The 26,710-nt window shown below is 42.3% G+C and overlaps 1 protein-coding gene and 1 pseudogene across 2 annotated transcripts in view; both read left to right on the top strand.

Moving 5' to 3' along the window:
• The window catches only part of KIAA0513 (KIAA0513 ortholog), a 55,631-nt gene extending 38,918 nt beyond the window's left edge, over positions 1-16,713 (top strand). Inside the window, exons 8-13 of one of the 2 annotated variants that reach the window (XM_069085632.1) lie at positions 375-453; positions 3,823-3,900; positions 5,963-5,992; positions 12,332-12,412; positions 13,713-13,807; positions 15,323-16,713. In XM_069085632.1, coding sequence (XP_068941733.1) covers positions 375-453; positions 3,823-3,900; positions 5,963-5,992; positions 12,332-12,412; positions 13,713-13,807; positions 15,323-15,372 — 413 coding nt within the window. In that variant the 3' untranslated portion in view covers positions 15,373-16,713. The remainder of the gene's footprint in view (positions 1-374; positions 454-3,822; positions 3,901-5,962; positions 5,993-12,331; positions 12,413-13,712; positions 13,808-15,322) is intronic. The other variant, XM_069085633.1, reaches the window with a different exon arrangement.
• The window catches only part of LOC138159358 (centrosomal protein of 19 kDa pseudogene), a 300,984-nt pseudogene that overhangs the window by 239,089 nt on the left and 35,185 nt on the right, over positions 1-26,710 (top strand).

Genomic DNA, 26,710 nt, shown 5'->3' with positions numbered 1-26,710 from the left:
TACTCTTTTGCTACTTGGTGGCCATAGTTTTGAATTTTAAATCAGCTTTGCCAGCTCCATGTATTGCTGGACACCGAGAGGATAATGGAAAGAATGTGGCTAGATCAGCACAGTCCATCACTTTTCTTGGAAAAACCTCCTTCCCATGGATGCCTTGCCTGGCAATGACAATGGGTTACTGGTCTCATTGCCGTCTATGCCATGAGACGATGTCATCAGATAGACGACTTAAGCGGTAGATGGGTGATCCTGGCTGTGGTTGAAGACTTCCTTCTTCTAATGGTGATGGGGAAACTGTCATGGTAGAGCTCCATTGCTAAGGTGGATAAAATGCTAGGAGACCACACTTAGAGCTCTTTTATCTGATCCTGCAGTGATGATGTACAGCCCAGATGAAGAGAAGAAAGGGGAGAAGATCTATCTGTACACTCACCTGAAGCAGCAGCCTATCTGGTAAGCACAGGCTGACGGCTGGTCACTGTTGAAAGGAGGTGGCCCCTGGGATCTCCTTTAGGCTTGTCTTTTCTTTCCATGGGCTATTGCTGCCCCCTATTAGCATTCCCCTGTTTATTAGTGCTCCCTGACACAAGCGTTCCATCTCCCACCAGCACACTTTTGTACAGTCTGTTGTTCATTCCTGGAATGCACCCCCATCTTTAAGAATCCTTACCTTCCTTCAGAAGGTGCCACTTCCTAGGAAAGTTTTTCGTTCACACGCACCTCACCTCCTCAAGCCTTCATGCTCTCTCCTTCCTCAAATTATATTTGTAATCTGCTTTATGTCTTGTATTCCCTGGTAAACTTCTGGAAAGAAGTTACTTTTCATTTATAATTTGTATTTATAATATTTATATTTATAATCTGCTTTATATGTTATATTTCCTGGTAAGCTTCTGGAGAGAAGTTGCTTTTCATTTATAATTTGTATTTATAATATTTATATTTATAATCTGCTTTATATATTGTATTCCCTGGTAAACTTCTGGAGAAACGTTACTTTTCATTTATAATTTGTATTTATAATATTGATATTTATAATATGCTTTATATGTTGTATTTCCTGGTAAGCTTCTGGAGAGAAATGCCTTTTTATTTTTGTTTGTGTCTTGGTATCTATCACCAGTGCCTAGAACAGTACCTTACATATAGAAAATGCTACAGAAATCCTTGAGGTAAAGATTGATGGCTAGAGGGAGTGTGGTGCTGTAGAAAAATCATGAAGTATGGACTAAAACGACCTGTGTTGGATAGTTGTATGACCATGTATAATATGGCCACTTAATCTCTCTGTGCCTCAGTTTCCTCATCAGTAAAATGAGGGAGTTGGACTAGGTGAATTCCCTTATAGCTCTAAAGCCTATAATTCTATGAAGGAAGTGAATCATTGGAAGAAATGCTGTCCATCCTTCTGGGGATGGGAACTCACTAGTTCAGTACATTAGTATTTCAAGGATCCTTGACTTCATCTTATGGGTGTTCCATCTTAGCAGATTCCTTTGGGTTTAGATTCAGTGGACCTGGGTTCATATCCCAGCACCATCACTTACTCCCTATTCGATCTTAAACTTTCTCCTTCTAGTTCTCAGTTATCTCCTATGTAAAAAGATGGGATTGGACTAGGTTACCTTTAAGGGCCTTTCTATCATTAAATCCTGATCCTCCTCTCCACCACTGATGAAAAGACAACAAAATATCACCTACTGACCAAACCTTTGGTGACCAACCTCTCCTTGATTAAATTTTTCCAGGAATTTATTAAAATTAAATTTATTAAATTTAATTTATTTAATCTTTGTCAGGAATTTATTATTGACTCCATGGAAGGCACTATGCTAGGATATAAGAGTACAAAGAAGTATCCAACATGGTCCTTCAAGTAGCTTATAGTCTAGCTGGGTACCTGGCATGGGTATAGGTGGTATAGACTGGAAGAGTTCAGAGTGGGAAGAGATCCTTTGGACTGGACTGGCTGGCAAAGGCCTTGCATGGGGGCTTGAGCCAAGCTTCTGTGATTGAGGAGCCCTTGGATAAGTAGAGAGAAAAGAAAGTGTGGAGAAGGTGGGGATGTTCCAGGTTTTGGTATCTCAAGCTATTTTCAATTCTTGTGTCCTGTTCTGGTTTCTTTGAGAATAACCCCTTCCTCCACATTGAGTCTTTTAATTGCCCACATCATAGGTCCCTCCCAGGATCCCATTTCTAGTGTTCCCAAGTGGAAACTGTTTTAGGAGTCAGAGGTCCTTGATCTGCCACTTAGAACCCGTGTGACCTCAGGTCAATTACTTAACCCCTCAGGGTCTTCATTTCCTCACTGGTAAAATGAGGAAGATTGGCCTGGATAGCTTCCAAGGTCCCTTTGGCTCTGAATCTGAGTATAAGCCTCTGCCTCCAGCTCAGGGAGCTGGCTGCCTCAGCATCTGACCTGTGTCCCTACCTTGGGCACTGAACTTAACTTTTTCTCACCATCATCAAGTCTTGACCCCCTTCACTGGAGAAGAATGGTCATAATTCGTAGCTCCCTTTCTTTAGAGCTCACAAAGGATTTGTGCCTCAGTGCTGTGATGTAGGTAAGGCAAATCAATCTCTCTTTTACAGAGAAGGAAATTGAATCTCAGGGGAGTTGAGCAATTATTTGTCCATAGTCATAGTTAGTGTTAGAGACACAATTAGAAACACTGACATGCTCTGCACATCCAGATCCCTTAGAATTCTCATTGGATGCTACAAACAGGAAATAGGGGGGGGGTCAGATCTTCCTGGTACACAGAAGGTACTTCATAAGTTTTAGTTGATTGCATCTTTCCTTTAGTGCTTTCATATGGTATATTGTGGTTTGTAAGCAAAGGCCATGAGGCTTGAACTGGGCCTTGAAGAGAGGATGTTGTTGAAAGACTAACTTGAGTGAAGGCTTTGGTCTAAGCTTGTCAAAGCTCCAAATTCAAGAGACTGACCCAACTCTACCTTCATTGTTGTCCACAAGATTTTAGACCGCAAGTGGGAACCATGACTTCCAGGGTCCTCTTTTGCTGTCTCATAAAGTCCTTATTCTAAAAATGACTTTCTCTTTATTCCTCCTCCATAGTAATTCCCATCTCCCATCTCTGTGCCTTCCTGTCTAATGTCCCCCATGCTTGGAATTCTCTCCCTCCTCACCTCTGCTTCATGGGGTCCCTCCAGCTCAGGTGCCATCCTCTAAATGAAGTCTTTCCTGATCCACCCCCTCCCCACTATTAGTGTACTCCCTTCCAGACTAATTTGTATTTTTTATAGATTTAATCCACACTCGGAGGTAAGTGCTATGATTATCCCCCGTTTTAGAGATGAGGAAATGGAGGCAAACAGAGTTTAAGTGACTTACCCAGGATTACTCAGCTAGCTAGTGTCTGAAGCCAAATTTGAACTCAGGTATTCCTGGCCCCCAGACTTAGTAGCACTCTAGCCATTGCACCACCTATGAAATATATATGTGTGTGTGTGTGTGTGTGTGTGTGTGTGTATGTGTGTGTGTGTGTGTGTGTGTGTTATCTCCCTGGTATGAATGTAAGCTTATCATGAGTACAGCTTGTTGCATTCCTTATATATATATATATATCCCTGATGTATATACAAGTACATCGCTTGGCTAACAGGAGGCATATCATAAATGATTGATAACAATGATGGAGCTTTGGGGCTGAGCCCCCAGACATCATTGCTCTAAGGAAGACCATCCTCGAACCCTAACCTGGTATTTGGATTTTATTTGTAGCTCGGTCGCGGATGTTGCAGAAGACCACACAGGTATGAGGAGATAGTGACCATTTACAAGTTTCTTGTGTCTTCTAGGCACACCCTGAGATTCTGGAATGCAGCTTTTTTTGATGCTGTCCACTGTGAGAGAAGGAAGAGATCACCTACTACCAGGTAGGAGCTAAAGATGGCCATGGGCCTCTCATCCTTCTGTGGAAGTGGGGAGACCAGGGAAGGGAACCACTCCTCCCACCACCCCTTCTTTACCACCTTCCATGTCTGCTGTCCTGAAGACTGCCCTGAGTGTTATAAGGACACACGTGGAGAAGGGGTGGGGGCACAGGTTGGTTGTCCAGAACCTGCATGTATGCTTTCTCGCCTGGGGTGGTCTTAGATGACTTGGCCTGACTCTCCCAGACAACTCAACACACCACTGTATGACAATGTGAGCTTTCTTCCCTCTCTCCCTCTGGACCCACTTTAGAGTCTCACTAGGACACCAGAATCCAAGGGAGAAGCCATTGCAATGGAGTCTACGTAGCTTGTTGTCTTGTAAGGAGATGCCACCATGAGGCTTAACCTCTGTTGGAACCCAGTTGCCATTTCATGACTTGGCTCCTCCTTGGTTTGCAACATTAACAAGCCTTTCCAAATTCCAGTAGTAGTTTGCAATTTGGGAGGTTCCCTCTGTCTGTCTGTCTACATAGGGAAGGTTGGCTTTAACAGCGTCCTATGGTAGGAAGATGGTGGCATGAGAACTTTTCATGGCATTACTGCTTCTGTCTTCCTGGGGAACACCATGAGGGAAGAGGGCAAGTGGACCTCCAGAAGCTGATTTATGGCCTTCAGATTCAGAAGATGTCCTGTGGCGAAATGATAGGCAGGATATAGTGGAAAGTATAACTTGAGAGGCTGGTGACCTGGGCTCTCTACTCCTGACCTGGTAACCAACTTGCTGTGTAACCTACAGCAGTTTACATTCATTCTCTAAGCCTCATTTTCCCCTTCTGTAAAATGAGGGTGTTGGGGTAGAGGATCCTTGTAACTTTTATTACCCTAAGGAAAGACACCTGGCCAGGAAAGCCTGGCCTGCTGACCAGAGTTTGAGGAGTAGCTCCCCCAAGTGAGTATTTGCAGGGAGGACAGGCCAATTTCTATGGCTGAAAAAGGCATATTAGTGCTTGGCTTGCATGGCATGACCAAGCTAATGTTTCCTACTTAAGCAAGATCAGTCTTCCTAGCAGAACTGTCCAACAGACAGCACTTTGCTGTCCCCCAGCCAGTGCTTGGGTGATTAGTACAGTGTAGCAGAAAGGGCCGCCATTCTGAAAGTTAGGAAATTTGGGTTTGAATCCAAGCTCTGCCACTTGGAAGCTGTGTGATCTTAGGCCAAGGCACTTCCCCTTACCAAACCTCAGCTTCCTCATTTCTCAAATGAGGAAGACTTGGGTTTGAGTCCTACCTCTAACCCTTAGACTCTTGGATGACCATGGGCATGTCAGTGGACAGAAGAAGCAGTTGGACTAATATAGCCTGTATGAACCCTTCCAGCTCTGTGATCCTATTACCCTGGGGCCCTGGCAAGGATAGAAAGGGAGCAGCAATTTGTTAGCATAACTTTTGCATACTGGACTACCGGGGCAGGGGAAGGGTTGGCATGGCAGGGGGGTAAAGCAGAGACAACCCCAAGCCCTTTAACTCGGGCTTATCTTGATCTTTCATTTCCTTAACCTGCTGGAGTAAGTCTGGGAGAAGAAAATGGGGGGGAGCACCCTGCAACTTCACTGCATTCTATCTGGGAGAAAAATTATCATGTTCTGTCAGAAATAATGTTGAGGAAAAGTTTTGATTAAAGGACAAGTGGGGCTTTTCTCTTTATTGTTCAGCTATCAGGAAAGAAGTTTATTTTAAATATCCTGTCTCTTCCTATTTCTCCCCTCTTTCTCTCTCTTTCTCTTTTCCCCTCTTTCTCTCCCTTCCCCCTCTCTCTTTCTGTCCCTCTCTCCCCCTTTCCTTTCCCTCCCCCTCTGTCTTCCCCTCCTCTCTTTCTCTCCCCGGCCCCCCCTTCTCCCTCCTTTCTCCATATCCCTTCTTCCCTCTCTGTCCTCTCTCTCTCCCTCTGTCTCTCTGTCTATAATAACTCATTCTTTTACTTGTTCTCTATTTTTTCCATCCATTTATCTTGCATGATCTTAACATGTGCCCTTTGTTGACCCTGTTTCTGCTGCCACTCCAGAGGGAATGCTGGAGAGGAAGAGGAAAAGAGGTGTGTGTGCCCCGGGACTTTGTTCCATTTGATAGTTACTTCTGACTCACTTTAAGGTCCTTTTCAGGGCAAAACTGAGGGGGTGGGATGTGGGGCGGGGGAGGAAACATGCATTTTCAGCTACTGTGGTTGTAACAGGCCCAGGCGGAGGTCAGGAGGCTGCTTCCTGTTAGCAGAGGGGACAATGAGGGACACCAGAACAGTGGCTGACAGATGGTGATTGCTAACCACTCATACTCAGCAAGGCTTACTTTGTGTGGGAGACCCTGAGGATGGAGGAGTTGGAGATGGCAGCCACAATTGGAAGGTGCTTAGCCCTCTACCAACTGCCCAAGTCCCATGTAAAGGTCCCCCCCCCCCCAAAAAAAAAACTTTGACTCTGAGAACCAAGTTCTTTTCACATTCTGTGAGATCTGACCTCTGGACTGGATGGTGGTTGAGGAGCAGGGTTGGGGGGCATCATAAACCCTAACTCCATGATAATAGAACAGTATAACAAACATTTATTATGTTTCTACTCTATTCAGAGCCCTGGGCTGGGCAGTGAGGAGACGTAAAAGTATAGAAACTATTTGGGTTGGGAGGAGGACATTTGGGGGTGGAAGAGGACACTTGCTGCTGCTCTCATTTCAAATAACTCAATTTTCATCAGGGCTGCTTTCTCGAGTGGTCAGCTCCCTCCTGAAGCAAGCCACATGTATTTCCTGCCCCATCCCGTATCTGCCACTCACTAATAGTGTGACTTTAGGACAAGTCTAGTCTTATTTTCTTTTCTCACTCTTTGTTTCCTCATCTCTAAAATAAATGGGGCAAAACTAGATTATTTGGAAATTCTCATCCTGTTCTATCACGCTACCTTTAAAGCTTCCTTCTAACCCTAAGATTCTGTGATCCTTGAACCCTTGACTCTGACTCCTTGGCCTTTGGATGGACTGATGGTGATACACCTTTGGGGCCATGGTCCTCATCTTGTTAAACTGGCAGCTAATGGAGTCAGTTTCACCTCTTTCTATACAGTGGGGAAGGCACCGCATAACTCAGTAGTATGAAAATGAAATTGGGGAAAAGAAGGTGGGAGTATTTGTTAAAGATGGAGGAAAACATTGTGGTTGGAAGGGGAGGGGAGATAAATCAAGTCACCAGGATCTGGGCACTCTTTAAGCTTGGGCAATGGAATTGGTAAGGAGTGGGTTGATTTATTAAGCTCCTGCTTTGACTACAAAGACAAAAAAAAATACCCTCCCTTCCTGGAGCTTATGTTCTGCTTCATTGGGGATGGGACCAGTTTGGAGAGAATGATACAACACATAAGCAGATATAAGTCAACACGCAGATAATTTCAGGATAATTGGCAATAGGACAAAAGACCTATTTCTTCTGCCTGCCCCTCCCTGTTTAAAAAAAATCCCTATAACAAGCTTTTAAAATTTCTATCTTTCTAACTTTGGTTGTCATTTCCCCATTCTTCCTCATCTGTGAAAGGAGAGAATTAGATTAGGTCTGCAAAGATCCTTTCCAGGTCAGATTTCTTTTTTTTTTTTTTAATTTATTGTTATTTTTGTTTTTTTATCCCTCTCCTCCAAGAGATTTTGGAAATTATGATTATAAAAATTACAATCAAAATTGATATCGTTAGTCCTTTTTATGACTCTGGCATACTTCTGGAGACCCCTAGAGGGTAGCTAGCAGGAAAGGAAGGAACAAAGTTCAGGCTCATCCTACTTGCTAAAGTTTTACTGATCTAGAAACTTAAGGGCAGCACATTCTGCCCTTCTCATGCCTCTTGTGAAAGCCACAGGAAAAGAGGGTAGACCCTTCCTTCTCCTGGTCTTTTTTGTTAGGAAAGCCTTTCCCATGGCATGTGAGGATCTGAAGAGTATCCCACATGGCAGACACACACACACAAACACACACACACACACACACACAGAGTTCATGCTTTTTCCAAAGGTAGAAAAACAATCCCTTCTACCACCTACTAACCTGAAGCATTCCCTTCCCCTTTGAGGGAAAATAATTAATTTGTCCATGTTCCTTCCTCATGGAACTTGTCTCCTCTAAGAAACTAGCCATAGAGGGAATGAAATACAATCATTTCTACTTTCCCCGAAACAAGGTTCTGTTCTGGTATGAACCCGAGTGGGTCTCATTTTACAGATTACCACTGTTGCTGAAAAGCTGGCTCTTAAATTGAATTTCTGTAAATCAAATCACTTTCTCCTTGACTTCCTTCATAAAATTAGCAGTGTTCTTCCAGAGAAAATGATTTTGGCTCCAGGGCAGAACTGAACTTGCACTAAGTACAGGAAATATTTTAAAAATTGTATTTTTGAAGGGAAATGATCGTTTTCTGATTGGGCAGCTGTGCTATAGTGGAAAGAGCCGCCGAGGGTCAAAAGACTCAGCCATGGCCACTGACTTGCTGTGTGACCTCAGTTTCCCCATCTGTAAAACACATTTGGTTATGTGATCTTAATGATCCCTTCTGCCACTTATAACTCCCAAGGTCCATGCACTGGAACTTGAAATACTGTCTAAGAAATTTCATCATCTTGGGGCTCAGACTGCAACAGGGAATAGTGCTGTTTGTGGGGTTACTTCGTAACTTTATATTCAATCTATAACTCTATCTTCAGTCCCAAATAAATTCTGCCTTTTTAAAATATCAAATTTTTAGTGATTCCTTATAAATGGATTTGCATCATTCCATTTTCCAAGTGTGGTTTAGGTTTTCCATTAGTAGTCTAGGATGATAGAAGTCAATAGAATGCTGGAATCAGGAGACCTGGGTTTGAGAGGAGGACTGGGCTCCTGGTTAGGATCCCATGAGCTTGTGTGACCAGGGGCTGGTCCCTTCAGTTACTGGAGATTCAGTTTCTCCATCTGTAAAATGGGGATAATGATACATTAGGTAACTCATGGTAGTGCTGTGAGGAAGAGCCATTATAAAGTATAGTGAGAGTCCTTTAGAAATGTCTAGTGTGGTTATGAGCATGTATGACACAGACTAGCCATCTGGCTCAATCTTTCCATAAATCTGATGACTGGATGCTGATGACCAGTCAGCCATTTTTAATTTCAATTTTTCAATGTGAATTGTCACCTGGTGTAAGTTACCTTGAATAAGGACACCTTTATATTTCCTTTTACTTCTGAGGATGCAAATTGTTTGAGTTTTCTTGTATTGGCCCCTACAGGAACTTAACAGGAAGTCAAGGTGGGAGGTTGTCAGAGGAGGGGATGGCTTTTAGTGCTTTCTGCTCTCTCTGCTGAGAGATGCCAAACAAGGCCAAATCATAACTCTCCTGGGTGACCCAATGCCCCTGTCATTCTTAGGGTCTCAGGAATTTAACCTCTAGCTTTAACCATACTTCCTGTCTAGACTGACAGTAGTTCTGCAAGGGAATTAGGACTCTTGTACCATGTTATGGGAAGAAGGGGTGAAAATTGACTGGGGCAAGGTGATAGGACAGGGCTCAGCGAGGTACCCACTCATAATTCGATGTCAGTACCCCAACAGCCTGTTCCTTGCCTCTTGAAAAGAAGTCAGGAAGCTCCTACACTTATCAGCTGTTGGACATCGGGCCTTTTCTGAGTCTCAGTTTCCTAATCTGTCAAATGGGGATAAAATACTGATCCTAACCTCCCTGCCAGGATAGGTAGAGGGGTGCTTTGAGTATCTTAAAGGGCTGTCTCTAAAAATTTAAAATTGGTGGCATTATCATTACTTAACGGATTAACATTCAGCCAGCCTTGGGCAGCTCCCTCGCTTGTGCCTTACCCCCAAGGCTGTACCTGTCTCTGCTCCTCTACCTTCTCAGCTACGCCCCCTCCCCCAACACTGTTAAGCCTTCTGGGGAGGTGTGTTTCATGTAGTAAAGCATCCCATCACCTCACTCACTTGTTACAGCCTTCTCCCCAGCAGCAGGCAGGGAAAGGATGGTACGCATGATACATTCATTCTCCTATTCTTCCTTTGGTTTCTCCATCTTCTGCCTGCATCCCTCCTTTCTCCATGGCCCCTACTCCCACAGACCATCTTTTCTCACCTTTTCCTTTTATACTGATCTTAGCTCTTACTTAGTCTAACTCATCCATTGAAAACTTACTTTATTTTTCCAGAGTAGACAATGGGTTAAAATGCACTCTTCCTCCATGCCTGCACCTGTGGTTCTCATTAGGACAGCAGCAGCCCTCCCTGGAAGCCCTTAATTCTTTGCTGCTGACTTGTGCTTGCTATTCATTAAGACAAATGAATAAAACCCGGGAAGGCTGGAGCCACATTTCCATCTGGCATTATGATGCTCTGATAGGCAAAGGGAGACAAAGCTAAGGGATGAAGATTTTTGGCTTTTGACATCATAAAAACACATGTGGCTCAGTGGGACAGTGGATAGAGGGTTGGTCTTGGTGTTAGGAGGACTCAAGTTCAAATGCAATACTTACTAGCCATGTGACCCTGGGCAAATCACTTAACCTCTGCCTGCCTCAGTTTCCACATCTGTTAAACAGAGATAATAATAGTACCTACCTCACAGAGTTGTTGTGGGGATCAAATGAAACAATATAGTTAAAGGACTATATAAATCTTAGACATTATTATCATCATTACTAATATTAATAATCATCATACTAAATGCCTTTCTTCTCCCCCTCGCATCAAATGCTCGGAATTAATATTAGTAATTAATGGGGAGAAAGCATGGTTCAGTGGAAAGAACATTGAATTTTTTTTGTCAGGGGATCAGAATCTATGCCCTAGCTCGAGCCTTTACAATTTTGGGCTAGCAGCTAGGAAAGCTAAGGGATATTTGTCCATGAATTTCCTAATTTAGCTTAACCTCTCTGAGCCTCAGTTCCTCCATTTGTAAATATTATACCATCTACCTGGAGGTGGTTGTTGGTGAGGGAAGGCACTTTGTAACTTTACAGCACCACATAGGTGTGAAGTATCTTCATGACAATACTTCCCTTTGCCTCTGTAGCAGGGGGATTCTTGGGAGAACCTGCCTGGTTCCTGCTCTTCTCTCTCTTCCCTGTTCTTCTCTAGAAAGTAGTAAGAGGATTTGAAAAGATGGAGGGACAATATCATCTGGAACCTCAAATCAAGGATGCATCTTATAAAAGCACTGACTTCATCCGTGTCCCTGTTCGAGTTTTTTACATATTATACTCACCTTGCTAGAATTATCTTAAACATGTCTCCAGGCTATGCTGGACTATATTTTATCATAACTTTAGAGTAAAGAATGTTTATTTGACTCCTTTGAAGTTGGGGGGGAAGAGGGAGGGATAAAGGAGATAAAAGCAGAGGGCAAACTTTTAGAGTTGATTGGGCGTGGATCTGCGCCCACATGTTTTTGGGGTGGGAGGAAGACATAGCCAGAAGCCAAGTCTAGGAAGAATGAACTGAAAATCTGACACATATGCTTTTGCTGGGTCAAAGGAAGATCATAGACAGTCAGGATATCCCTGTCTGTAGTTAAGGGAGCCCCTAGCTTTCTGGTAGGAGGGGTTGCCTAAGCTAACATGTTTTCTCTAAACAACTACAGCACAATACAGGCCATGTGCCTCTCTGTGAATTCTACTTTTTAATTGGTCAGGTAGCAGTTATGATAAGCACAGGAAGTATGAGGAGTCTAGTAAATATTCACAAATCCGCATCCAAGAACCTGTAACAGTCTTCACCCCAACTGATTTGCTCTGTGTGTCCTTGGGTCAATTGTCTTTTCTCTCAGTTTCCCCATCTATGAACTCAAGAAACCACCACGGCTTGGTCTTTCCCCTAAACAATGGATAAATGGGAAAGAAGAGATGATATAATATCTCTGCTGATTTTGTGGCTGTTGGCTATAAATGATGATTAACACGAAAGGACAGTGGATTAACCTTGGAATTGGGAAGCCCTCTGATACATGCTAGCTTTGTGACCCCAGGCAGCTCATTTTAACCGTCAGAGATCCTGTGTCTATAAATAATCTTAAGTCTAAGGTTGCAAGTGACAGACAAGGGTGGAAGGCATTTCCATGCTGGGAGTTTCTCACATCAATAAAATAACTCACTCTCCCCCCAAAACCAAAAGCGCCCCTTTATGTCAAGGGGACGCATTCACATTTGGATGCCTGTGTATCTTGTAAATTTAGCAGTGAACTCCCATGCAAATTTGCTCAATGCAAAGTGAAAAGATCTCCCATGGAGAGAATTGCCCTCCTTTTTCTTTTGATAGTGCAGGGGATGCTAGGGTGGGTGTAATTTCTTTGAGTGTCATTGGGGCTGTGGTTGGGTCTGTGGGTTAAATTCTCCAAAAACCTCCCTTCTTGTTGCCTCGTATGCTTGCAGGGAGAAATGGTGCCACATGACCCAAGAGGAGCGTGACGACAGCCTCCGATTCAATGAGAACATTACCTTTGGGCAGCTTGGGTAAGAGAGCGTGGGAGAGCACTTGATCAGGGAGCAAATATAAAGCACCTACTATGTGCTATCGCTGGGGATACAAACAAAGGTAAAAGACAGTTCCTGCTCTCAAGGAGCTCACAACCTGATGGGGAAACTCAACTTTGCTTCCTGGTGTCAAAGGAAGATCCATTCCAATCATTCCTAGGACAGGAGTGGGGAATATGTGGCCTTCTAGGTCCTCGAGTGCAACCCTTTGACTATATCCAAACTTCTGTAAATTGGGCTCAGTTAAAAGACTGCACCCAAGGACCTAGAAAGGCCACATGTGGCCTCGAGGTTGAAGGTTCCCCACTCCTGTCCTGGAATTTTGTGACCAAGGCCATGTCCTTATTAACCTTTTGGCAACCCTGAGAGGCTACATAAGGAAGTGAATAGAGTGTGGGATATTGGGTTAAAACATCTGAGGTTCAAATCCTGCCATGGACATTTACTAGCTGTGTGACCTTGGACAAGTCACTTATTTCTAGGTGTCAGTTTTCTCATCTGTAAAATGAGTGGGTTAGAATTGATGATCTCTGAAGTTCCTCTTATTAGATCTAGACTGATCCTATGAACTAATAATACACTTCATGAATCTGTGATTTTGTTACTCTAGGTGGCACAATTAGCCCCCCTGATGCTAATCACAATCCCCCCCCTTACCTCAGTGGATTGTATTGATCTTTTGTATTACCCTCCCCATCATAATTCACTAGCTAAGCCTCAGATGATGAGAGTTTCTAACCCTAATTGAGGTAGGTGTTAGATTAGATTGTGAGCTCCCTGAGGACAGGAATTAGTGCTTAGCACAGTGCCTTGCACATAGTAGGTGACTAATAAATGTTTACTAATTGATTAAAAAGCAGACACAGAACAAGACTTCAAGGCCTCTCCAGCTTGACAGGAACTGCTAGAACTGACATTCCCTTTGCACAGCCTTTGAAGACATGGGAAACTGATGGAGGAAGTAGAAACAGAGTAACCTGGGAACACTTCATTAACTGTGTCCTGTGCATGGATAGGTAGGGCCTTTCTCTAAAGACCACACGACTTCCTTTCTGAATTCCATCTGTAGAAGCCCCTTCATTAACTTCAGGACAAAGCTAATTAAGAGGCTTCTATAGATGGAATTCAGAAAGGGAGTCATGTGGTCTTCAGAGAAAGGCTCTACCTATCCATGCACACAGGTGGTCAGTGAGAAGCTCATCTTGCTTCTCACTGGGGAAGGGTATAATTATGTGGGTAGGAATCCCAAAGGATATAATGCATGATTTCCTTCCTCCAGCACATTTACTCACAACATGTTGGCTTTTGGGCTGAACAAGAAGCTATGCAATGACTTTCTGAAGAAGCAGGCAGTGATTGGCAATCTGGATGAAGGTGAGGGGGCATGACAAGTTTGTGGATTGGCTCTGAGAAAGCATATACAGGGTGAAGGTGGGAAGTGGCCAGGGCCCAAGCAAAGGAATTCATGGACAAATATTCGTTGGTTTTCCTGAAGACTTGACCAATTGGGTTGTATTAGTTTTTGTTTTCCTTTGAGCTACTGAGGCCTCATCTTTTAGGGAGTCCCATTTCTATAGAGATAGACTTCATATTTGGAAGGGGAAACATGTTCATTGAATAGTTATCATCTTCAACGTTCAGTCTTTGATTCACATTAATTGCCTTGTGTGTAACAACTTTGTATATAATTGTATTTGTTAATTTTAGATTTAAGTTTTCTGTATTTTTATACATTTTTCTTGTCTCTGTGTTCATCATGAATGGAGATTATTTCATTTTTTTGTACTTGTATCCTTAGCGCCTAGCACAGTGAATGGCCCATAATAGTCATTTTACTAAGTGTTTATTATTAGACCTAAAATTAAATATCTATACGTTGTACCTTCCTTGTGATCTGGCACAATGCCACTGATCTGCTAGCCTACTGTATACAGAGCACTGGGATGAGAGCTAAGGAAAGTGAAGTTTACATGATTGTCTTTGCCCTCAAGGAGTTTACAAATTACCACATTTTCAGATTCCATATTTTTCAGATAAGGAAACTGGTCTCAGAGAAAGGAAGTGACTTGTTATATAAGGAGTTGATCCAGACCTATAAGGCACTTAATAACCTAGGTTGACTGCTTAGTAGTTAAACCCTGGACCTCTAGATCAGCAGTGTCAAACTCAGATAGAAACCTGGGCCACTAAGCCATAATAAGGATCCCTTGACTTAGCTTTGAAATGTAATATCATCCAAGTTTTATTGTATTTTATTTTTCTTAAATATTTCCCAATTATATTTTAATCTGGTTCTGGTGGTATACAGTAGAGGTTAACAAGTACTAGACAATCTTTGACCTGCTGACCTGTACTTGCCTGCCAAAGTTTGCTATTTATAAATAGCTGCCTCCACTTACCATATGTTTCCATACCCATTCCACCCCTGCCTGATCCCCCATACTGTCACAAAAAGTCTCCCCTCTGGCTTTCTGTCTTGGAGACTTCCTCCCCATCCCCTCCATCCCTGAAACGCTATGAGAACCATCATGAAAAAGCCTTTTTGGTGAGCAGAATCAACACGATACAAAAAAATTAAAACCAATTTTCTAACAAACCATTTGCAGCCCCACCTATTTGCAGGTTGGACAGCTTCTTTGTTTCTAATGAAGGTAGTAGCTAGTTCGATGAACTCTTTAGGCATTAAACACCTCCCATGTATCATCCCAGCACCCTTCATAATTTAATGACAAAGAAGTACCTTGTTCCTATCCCAGACTTACTGAATATCACCATCATCACTCTTGTTTGTGTTGTTTTCCTGGAGAATCCCCCCAACACACACACACACACACTGAGGCTCTTCTATCAGCTGACATTTCCTATGTGAAATAACATTCTTTCTTGCAGAGCAATACAAGCTCCTGAGTGACCACATTGAGCAGATGGCGGTTGAATAGCTCTGATGGCGGCTGAAGCTCTAGCATCCGCCACGGGAGGAGTACAGGTGGAAGTCTCCTCCCCAAACACCCAGGACCAACAACCAGCTCTTAGCGCCATTGCAATTAACCTGCATGACTGTCCGCCAACCTTAGAGCCCCGATCTGCCAGTAGACCTAGGAGTAAAGAAAAACTCCTGTCCTCTCCCCTTGCCTCTCCCTCCCTTGGGTGGTTCCATTGCCACACACCAGAAATGAAACACTCCTCAGTTTCTATGGCAAAAACAGAACTGATGAACTATCTGTACAGACCCAAGCATATGCGGTAAAAGGTGAAGACAAAAGAAGAGGAAGGGAGGACTGTTGGCCATAGGGTCATGAATGCCTCTTGCTGGCTATGAGACTTTGGGGGAGGGGGTCATCGGACCAGTACAGCTGAATGCTGGGAAACTGGGGGGTGGGGGAGTAGGTTTGGTGGGAGTGTAATGCATGCATGTCCACGTAGCTATAGGATCGTAGAATGTTGTAGAAAGGACCTTCCAACGCAGGTTAATAGAACTGGAAGGGCCCTTTGAGATCATCTAACCCAATCCCACATTTTTTCAGATAAGGAAACTGGTCCCAGAGAAAGAAAGTGACTTGTTATATAAGAAATTGATCTAGGGCTAGGAATCCAAGGAGTTGAGTCCTGGTCTCTTGGTTGATTAGTTGTTATCTCAATGTCTCTTTTGCAAAGATAAATCTATAGTCCACAGGCTTGGGGTACTGTAGTTCTAATTCCCAATGAGATGAAGGACTACATTCCCTAAGTCAGTGCTGGAGACCTAGCACCCTTCCCCTCAGGGCCAGAGATGACCCCGAAGATGACACCACATTCTTCCCCTTTGCTTCACTTTGAATAAGTATGGGGAAGTCACAGGAAGAAAGGACAACCTCCTGTTTTGCAGAAACAAGGGCAGAGAATTTTCCTTCCTGACTACAGCAAGAATTGGACCTGAGGCTAACGTTAGAAGAGAATTATAGTTAGATGTGTGAATGAGGCAGTGTTCGGGAGGCTTTGTGCGGACTTATTTGAGATGAATTCTATCAACACAGATGTGTCTGTGCCAGACTGCCTTGGAAGCTTTTGGGGTCAGCTGTTCCCTTTTCTTTTGTACATGACATATTGAGGGCAGCTTTTGGCTGTCTGCTTCGAAGAAGATGCAAAGGAAGAGGTCTGTTCTTCTGTTATCTAGAGCCTGCTGCCCTTCCTGAGACCAAACATTGATGTAATTTTCCTTTTTGGGCACAACCACCTTTTTCCCCTCCCCCTCAAAAATATATAATGTCATCGTATATTTATATATGTTATATAATATCAAACTGTTCAGTGTTACATTGATTTCAGTGTGAGACGGTTAAGGGACAAGCAGCTTATGGTGGAGCTTGGCCAAATTTGGGGAGGGAGACCCCCAAGAGGACCCCGTGGAGCAAAGTTCTGTGTCTGAGCCAGTGTGTATATGGAATAGATTCAGAAGTTGTGACCCTGATTTCTGTGGATGTTTAATGTTATTTTTTTTCTTACAGTATTCCAGTTATTGCTTACAAAATTCAGCCTATGGGGCAAGTCAAGAGCTGATTTTATAAGTAAGTGCTCTTGTTGACACATAAATGAAGCCAGAACTAAGTGTGTTTACCCATATCAAAGAGCCTCAGGCTCACCAGAGCTAGGAGAGGGAAGGAAGAGAGTATTAATGGGGCCCTTTGCTTTTCTGGCTGCTCATCTGTCCTGCTTATCACCTCAAGCAGCTTGAATCTTATCATTTCCTTCAATTCTCTGCAAACGCCAGTTAGTCCCATATTTATTCCTTGGAAGCCATAGCTCCTGGCTTCTAGCTTCTCATTGGTTTCCACCAGGAACACCAGATCAGACTAAAGTGTGCAAAGTATTATTATTTTTAAAGTCATTTAACTGGTTATATCTAAGGCATTAAGCTCCCCCAAAACCTGTTCTGATTTTCCTAGTATAAATATTTCTAATCAGAACCAACTTTTGTCTTTTCCCTGGTTACAGATCTAGTTATACCTTATCCATCCTGTCACATTCCTATTTCAGGGAGGGTCCTCTATGGAAATTAAGAAAAGACAATTTTGTCTGGGCTCTTTTCTCCTTTATTCTCCACTTCCAGTTTACTCTCCCTGCCCTATTATCACCTCCCTTTGTAATTTCCAGTGATATACAGCCCTTCTCCCCAGCCACTTCAACCCCTGGATATTTCCCTGTGAATGTAGTGGACAAATGACTGATAGACACTTTTTCAGCTCATATTTTCTAAAAATGATCATCATCCTTGGTCTGGTGAGCCCAAAACAAATAGCACAGAGTGAGGGAATAATAAATAGGATGTATCTTTTGGGCATTGGGTGACCCTAAGAAAAGGACTTACATAAAACATGCCAGATCTGAATGTACTATTTATATGACTGGTCACCTCCAGGAACCAGATGATGGGGGTTTGAGATATTTGAGTTTTCTTTTCAAAGGATCCATATAAAAAGCCATGTGTGATATTGTTGAGCCAGCCTCATTGCTGGGGCCACCATGATGGGCACTCATGCCTATGATTTGACCTAAACAGAGTACCAAGTCCACAGCAACCAAAGTCTCCTTGTAACCAATGGTAGGGAATCCACCAACAAGCTACCAGGTCCCTCCTCTCTCCCTTATTATTTTGGAAACTTCTTTGAATCACCTATGCTCTGTGCACAATATCCCCGCCTATAAAATGGAGGTGGGGAAAATAATTCCCAAAGCCTTTTCTTTCTCTAAGATTTTCTGAGTCTTGATTGATCTTCCTTAGAATTGCTAGTTATAGTGATATCTTGGCTTTCTGAGGTCTTTGCTCTGAAATGCTCTTCCAAAGAATGCTCTGTGTCCATAAGCACATCTGAAGGCAGGTCTTGGCTTTTCTTATATCAGATTTCCCTCCTGAGGCCTCCTTCAAGGACTATAGAAACCCAGCCTTCTATGGAAAGGTTGGGGGCTAGGGAGGGTTACCTTTTGGATAGGGATGGATTTTGGACACCTCTTCCTGCTTCCCTTTGCATTTCAGGATGGCTTTCATCATTTGTTTTTGTTTTTAATAAAGCCTCCAAGTTCTTTTATCTTAGTATGTTTCTAGGTGCATCTTTCAAAACTGATTTGTTGTTTTTTTGTTTTGTTTTGTTTTGTTTTTTGCCTTTTTGGAGGGCAGTTGGGGTTAAGTAACTTGCCCAAGGTTACATGGCTAGTTCTTTTGTGTGGGTGTTAAGTGTCTGAGTCTGGAACTGAACTCAGGTCCTCCTGACTCTGGGGCCGACACTTTTACTCACTGCGCCACCTAGCCGCCCCCAAAAGTGATTTAAGGTAGAGGAAAAAGTGAAGGTTTTTTCTTGACTACCACTTCTGCCTAATCCTTATTAGATATAAATCATACTTCAAGAAGCTGGGGTAAAGCAAAGCATTAAGTGGGAATGATCCATTACCCGATTTAGCCCAGCTTCTACATAGCACTAAAGGCCAGGGAGGGAGGTGGGATTTGTACAGTATTTGCACCAGGTCTTCCTAAAGTCCCTCTAAAGCTCCTTCTAGCTCAAAATCTCTAATCCTCTGCTGGCTGCTTGAGTGAGCTAGGCTGTGCTGACTGCTGGGAACCAAGCTTTCCTTGAGCGTCGCTATTTATTACTCTGCTGCTGTTCTATATGCAGTAGTCTGAAAGCAGCAACATGCTGAACTGCAGTGTCCTACCTAGCATCCCCTGTCCCCTGTAATGTCCCCCAAACCAGTATCCAAAGGGTTGAACTCTCCTGGGATGTTCCTCTTAAACAAGGGCACAGGTTTCAAATACATTATTTTGCAGAGAAGCAGACTGTATCTATATGTTTTGAAATGAGTGGAAATTATTAGCCATTGTTGCAAAACTCAGGGACATTTGGCTCAGTGTGAAAAGCATCTGGCAGTACCTGAGATGAAGGACCTTCAGAGCTCAGGGCTTTGCCCTTTTCTGCATAGAAACCTCAATACAGACACTGGCAGTACAAGGTTTCCATTGTCTGACCTTGGGGACTACCTTTGCCTTTTCCAACCAATACAGTGAACTTTTCCAAAAAGCAAACCTTATCCAATCTACATATGGCACACTTATTCAGAAGAGGGTTTTTAAAAAAATATTATATATTGTAGGATATATCTGTATTGTACTTAGATTGTAGGATAAGTGTGTTGTGTAGTTGGTTGCTGAAGTAGAGTTTACCCCTATAGATTTTCTTTAGTCTTGTTTTATTGATCAGATAAGCATGGCATAGTTGGTTTACCTGGTATAGTAGAGTCAAATCCTCCGGGTATCTTAAATTCAATCCATAGAAGCCATTGCTGATAATGCTAAAGTGGTTGGCAGAGTTTTTCTTTTTTAAAAGAAAGAAGAGGAGACTAGAGTTAAGAAAAAGACAGTCGAGAGTTGGGGGAAGTTAGGAATATTTCTGTATTTTGTGTTGACATTACTAAACTGGGTGTTAAAGGAAACAAGTACACTGACCTTTGAACTAGCTTAGTAGGTGTGTTCTAGGTCATGGAAACCTGAGGTTGACTATCTTCTCTGGTTCTTAGTCAATCAACAAACATTTATTTAAGGCTTACAATGTACCTGGAAATGTTGGGTGCTGGGAATTAAAAAAAAAAAAAGCCAAAACATGGTCCATGCCCTCAGAAAGCTTACATTGCACTTTTTCAAATTGAAATTCCATAGAAAGACTCACATGCCTTAGCCACTTGGATTGAAGAATCTGCTTTCAGGATTTTTACAAGGTTAGAACCTCTTGGGTATTCTGAAGTACAGCTTTGATAATCCACCGATCCATGCTTGATTCAGAGAAATGACTATGTGTGTGGAGTTGTCCAACACTCCAGTGATTCCCAAATAAGACTAGTCATAAAAGGCCAGGAACAGTATTTTTTTAAATCTGTGAAAACAGAGATAATACCTGCCCTGTCTCACAGGATTGTTGGGAGGGTCAAATAGGAGAACAGATATAATAAGAGTACAATATACAATACAAGTCTAGATTTTTTTTCATTGCCTACTTTTAATTTCCTTCTCCCCATGTTTCTTTATAAGACTTAATCACCTTACACCAGCCACCCTCTTGTATCTATCTTACTTTCAACCTAAGCAACTGTCTTGGTGAAGTCCCTCCTTCCCAGCTCAGTTCCATGGAGCTTAGTTTGGGGTGAAGGCGCTGCAGATGCCTCCAATTCTATGCTAACTCATTTTCCAGGTTCAAATTTCCCACAGTCCCAAGGTTGACTCTGACTTCCAGCAGTACAAATAATAAATCAAAGCCTACCTTCTGTTACCTGGAGTGACTGGGAATTGAGTGTGTTTGTTAATTAAAAACATACTCAGGTTCGCAGAAAGTTACCTCTGGATGACTGATTTTCAGAGCATGAGAATAAGAAATCACTCAACATAAAAACCACATTGAATGCTATTGAATCTTTGACTTAAGAGATCTGGGGTCATTCACCGCTGCTAGTTTGAGTCCTATTGTGCACAGGTGAAAATGTAATGTAATATGGGTTAATAGAATGTCAACTCAACCTGTCTTCTTCCCGATTGAGCATTGACAGTTTGCCCAAAGCCACACAGTTATATCACCTACCAAGTCGAGATAGCACTGTCTAAAGAAGTCTTTATAATTTCCTGGACATGCATAAAATGCAAAAGTATAAAACATCGCAAAATATGTGAATTGTTGAGCAGTCCTGGTTTCCTCCTTTATTTATGACTTTATGAAACAATGCTGGACACATCTCCCACCCAACTTTAATAGATGTCTAATCACATCTCTGCCTAATAAAGGAAGAGGTTGATAACTCCCTTGCATATCCCACTTCCTCTGACCTTTGATTGCAATTTGAATTATCTCTATGACAACTTCTAAGTGCTGTTACAAAAGTTAACAGGAACCCAGTATGAATATCTTAACACAGTAATGAGAAGAAAATATTCTGGCTGTCCTAGATAGAAGAATGTGGAATGGTAATACAACTGAACTAGTCTCCTCTTAAGGCAAGAGAGAGCTATTGATTCAGACTGGTTATTGGGGAGGGTAACAAACCACTGACTTGGAAAGACCTGGGCTTGGATGTAGACTCTACTGCTCACTAACTGTCTCTGGTCCTATCTCTGATGCTCACTACCTGTCTGACCTTGAACCAGTGACTCCCTCTTTCTGGGCATCTATTTCTTCCACAAAATGAAGGCGTTGGACTGGATCAGGGCTTCTTGACCTTTGTTTTCTGGACGCTTAGGCATCTAGTAAAGCCTATGGACCCCATTTCAGAATAAAGTTCTTTAAATGCATAGAATGAAATATATAAGGCTGCAAAGGAAATAGTTACATTGAAATAGAGGTAACTTCTTTTCCAACTAAGTTGAAAGGCCCCATGTTAAGAACCCACAGTGAGAGGGTGGACGAGTTCTAAGGCCGTTCCACCATCTCCGACTGGAATGAATAAAAGATGAGAAAGGACAATGCCTGGCATTCTTTTTACTGAATCCCTTATGCAATGAGAGTAATTGAAAGGTTTTGGGACACTGGCAATAGGAACTATTTTTCATGTGTCCCTTTTAAAAAAGTTCCAGACACTCTTGAGTGATAATGCTTACTTCACTACCTGTGTTATAATTGTGATTTCTGTTTGAGGTGTTTGGTGATTTGTGCCCTCTGTGCATTTCTCCCTTACTCTTTGCTTGAACCATTCTTGAGTTTGTCTTTGCTCAACTGAAACCTTGTTATTGCCACATCGAAACGTTGCCTCTCCCAGTCTGGCCACCATCCTTTGAGGACTGCCATTGTACCAGTCTGCGCCTCCTGATGGGTGGTGGGGGAAGGGCAGTTGGGGTGGAGGCAAGCTGCATCTTGGAGCTGAGACAGTTTCAAGGACAGCTGCAAAGTGGTGTTGGAATCCAAGCTGTTGTGAAGAAAAAAAAATTGTATTGCACCTTGGACTGTCAAAGGGAGGGAACAGAAATAAATTCTTTAAAAAAAAAGTCAACGTGCTTAAGGTTGTTTTTTTTTTTTTTTGGTCATAATGTAGAGATATTTGAAGACTTGCTAAAAAATTGCATGCCTTTCAGTCACACCAGTGGTTCATGGGGTGACTTTTTCAGAATGTTTGACTGGGTGGAGGTGTCTCCCTCAATTGGGTCAGACACCTGTGCTATCTTAGTCTAGTGGTGTGTGTGTGGATGGGTGTGTGTGTGTGGATGTATAGGCTTAACCTGCCTCATGCTATTTGGTTTTACAAAAATAGTATTAGGTCTTCAGAAATGTTATTGGAAATAATAGGATTCAGAGTCAAAAGGGTCCTTAGAGATGAATTAGTCCAACTTCCTCATTTTATAGAGACCTGTAACTAAGACCTGGTCAGGCATGGCAAAAAAGGACACTGAAGACCGACACTTCAGCCTTGCTACCTTGGGTAAGTCACTTTTCTGGGCCTGTTTCCATCTATATAAAATAAGGGATTACACTGAGGTCTCTTTCAGCTCTAATGGCATGAAATTTCCCTTGTATTGAATAAAGATAATCACTAAGGGCTCTTACAGCTCTAAGTTCTGTGAGCTTTCCATTGCTGTGGACTTGGACGCTCCTGGAGAGTGTGTCTCCCTGCAGCCTCTTGCAGGAGAAAATAGTAGTTGGGAAGGGCTATAAAAGTACACATCTGGTTTTTCCAAGGGTTTGAGGGTAGGAAACAAATCCCACAATTGACTCAAATGCCATTCTCAGGAGATAAAAAGCATTCAGAAAACTGTTTCTAAAAGGCACACCTTCCTGTGGAAAAAGAGAGAAGCAATGGGGGAAAATATGCTACTGAAAAGAAGTGACTAAATTATCTATCCTTTAATCCACATGTCTCCCTGTTAGGCATATGCCCGAGAGGGGTCAGAAAAAGAGGAGGTCTCATATATGCCAAAAATATTCATAGTAGCACTTTTTGGAGTGATGGAAAAAAATCAATTGGGGAAAGAGGTACAATGGTACCTGGAGTCAGGAAGACTTGAATTCAAATCCAGCCTCAGACATGTAATAGTTGTGTGACCCTGGGCAAGTTTTTAGAAGCCTCTGCCTCAGTTTCCTCAACTGTAAAATGGCCTTCTTCCCAGGGTGGTGGTGAGGACAAGATAATATTTGTAAAACTATTAGCACAGTGCCTGACACATAGTAGGTGCTATATAAATGTTAGCTATCATCATCATCATCATCTTATGGTTAAAGAAATCAATGGAATAAGAAAGTGAAATAAAAATGATGAATATTATAAAATTCGGAGGAGAGTTGGAAGATTTATATGACCCAATGTAGAATGGAGATAAACAGAACAAGGAAAATAATACCAGTGATATAAATGGAAAGACCATTACCAAGAGCAATCAAAACCAAATTGAATTGAGTATAATTATAATGTCCAAGTTTGGTTTTGCAAAGAGATTAGATGCACTTACTTTCTTTGAAGAGCTAGGGTTCAAGTTTATCTAATATTTCAGATACCATCAGCCCTGGGTGATTTGCATTTAGTTTTGCTGAATTAATTGTTTAATTTTTCTATCTTTGCTATAATGAACAGTTCACTGGGTAGGGGAGGAGAATGGGCATAGTCAGAAATGAACAAAAGATAGCAATAAAAATAAAATAAAAACAAAAAAGTCTTCATTAAATTCTTTAGCAAGTGTATTCTTTTATGTCCAAATATCAAAAAACTCTGCAGTATACTTTACTTAGATCACAATTAGAATATTCTGTTCAATTTGGGGCACTGCATCCAAGGGAAATATTGATTAAAAATAATAATGGCTAGCAATTGTTTCAGGCTTCAAGTTTTGCAAAGCTCTTTACAAATATTTTATTCTCACCATAACCCTGGGAAATAGGTACCATTAATATTTTACAGATGAGGAAACTGAGGTAGACGGAGGTCATCCTGCTAGCAAGTGTCGGAGGCTAGATTTGAACTTAGATCTCTCAGCCCTCTTTCCCCTGTGTCACTTAGTTTCCTAAAATTAGAACATATGCAGAGAAGAGTGTGAAATAAGCTGGAGAAGGAAATGCCAAACCATCCTATCATTTCCCAGAAAACCCCAAGTGGGAACATGAAGAGTTGAGCATGACTGAAAACAGAAGGGTGATTAGGAGAAGTCTGGAGACCAGACCTGGAAGGACAGTGAAGGGAGCTGCAGGTATTTAGCCTGAAGAAAAAGCTTGAGGGAGATTGTTCCCTCACGATATCCACAGGGCTTTTGTGTGGGTAGATAATGAATCATCCATTTAGGGAGTCCTGCTCTAGGGGATAGAAAATTTCACTGCCTTTGCAATAAAGAAATGGGACAAGTGTTCATAAACAGGAATGTAGCATCTGGTACTCTTATATAAAGGACTCAGTCGACTTTCCCAAAAGAGAAGCTTTTTTTTTTAATGTTAGAAACCTTAGGGGAGAGCTCTAGTACTCGAAAATTGCTTAGACCCATCTAGCGCATGGTACCCTGGAAATAACCCTGGATCTGATATCAGCCAACTCGGGTTCATAGTCCAGCTTTATTTCAATTAGAGGTGAATGGAAATAACCCTAACCCTAATCCTAAATGTGCCTCTGACTCTATCCACAGACACCTCCACTCCAGATTGAGAAATCCTGATCTAGAGATTGTATTATCAAGAATGTTAAAGCTTGAAAGGTCATCTGGTCATAGGCTCACAGACCTAGAACAGGAGTGGACCTCAGAGGTCGCCCTCATTTTACAGATAAGGGATATTAGGTGATTCAACCAAGCTCACACAAGTTAAGGATCTGTCCACCTTCTTCATTTTACAGGTAAGGAAAGAGAAGAGAAATCATTTTTGGAGTGACAGAAAAAAGCAACTGAGGAAAGAGGTACAATGGTACCTGGAGTCAGGAAGACTTGAGTTCAAGTCCAGCCTCAGACACATAATAGTTGTGTGACCCTGGGCAAGTCACTTGAAAGCTTCTGTTTGCCTCAGTTTCCTCAATTGTAAAATGTTCTTCTTCCCAGGGTTGTTGTGAGGAATCACTGACCAAGATGGGGATGTGAGATGACCTGGGAAGACACTTTCTCTGGAATATATATTCTGAGACAGTTACCTTGGGAACTGAGATGCTGAGGGATTTGCCTACGGTTCAGTCATGTCTGTCTGATATTGGACCTGTATCCAGGTCTGCCATCTCAAGGCCGGCTCTATCCATATCTCTCTTGTGCTTGGTCCATGGTCAGTAATTAGATTTGAGGTTCTCTACCTTCAAACCTGATGCTGGTTAGGCTCTCTCACATTAAGTGTAAATTGGATTTTTGTCTCATTTGCACTCTTGAGCCCATTCCATGCCACAAGTCTTTCCTTCCTTTCCCCTCCCCCATTTTATTTCCTGCATTTCTGCTTCAGCCTGAGTGTGGAATGGAGGGAGGAGGGTATGGAGGATGATCTTGACTGGCCACAAATTGGAGCAGTCTTGGGGGCTTTCAACCCCTCTTCTCTGAGCCTGCCTAAATAATAATAGCAGTTCAAATTTTCTGGTGTTGGATTAGAAGCCTTTATATCCATCAACTCCATCCCCTGCTGGAGCAGAGTTAAGAGAAAGATTCTTAATCTACCTCCCACTGACCTGGGGACTCAGATGAGGGTGAGGGTGACATGGGATTGATTGAATCCAGAGTCATTATACAAAAGGGTGCTTGGTGACATGAGAAAAGCCAAGGTCATTACTGTGTTTTCTTTGCACGCTCTGGTACTTGGCAGGGAAATAAATCCTTTGATTTAGAAGCTATCTTCAGTGCTTCTATCCAAGTGGTACGGATTATTACTCACTCAAAAGTTTGGTAGGGAGGAGGGAGTTTATTAAAGAAGGAAATTACTCCAATTCTCCCAGGTGCCACAATGAACCAAGGAGAGAGACTGAAAGATTAAGAGCTGGAAAGGGACCAACTAAGTCAGTATTCCTTGTTTTGCAAAGGAGGAAACTGAAGCTATGGAGGGGAAATTACTTGCCCAAGGTCACATAGGAATACGTGATATGGTGTAGTGGGATTTGGAGTTAGGAGATCTGGGTTTGAATCCTACATCTCTTACTTAATACCTCTATAGTCTCTTGGAGATTGGACTTTTCTGGCATTAAAGATTTGGACATTTATTAAAAGGAATATTTTAAGTGCCTTTGATACCATCCCTTAGCATATTATGTCCTAGGCAGCTTGCCTGTTCATCTTTCCTACTCTGTTACTCATGTAGGCATAAAATCAATCAAAAAAAGTTTATGGAGTGCCTACTATGT

The sequence above is a fragment of the Petaurus breviceps genome, unplaced genomic scaffold (genome assembly GCF_028583685.1).
Source record: "Petaurus breviceps papuanus isolate PSGF00001 unplaced genomic scaffold, PetGlider_PUasm1.0 176, whole genome shotgun sequence".
Taxonomy (NCBI): domain Eukaryota; kingdom Metazoa; phylum Chordata; class Mammalia; order Diprotodontia; family Petauridae; genus Petaurus; species Petaurus breviceps.
Note: the sequence above shows the minus strand (reverse complement) of the source record. Positions and strands in the feature narration are given on the sequence as shown.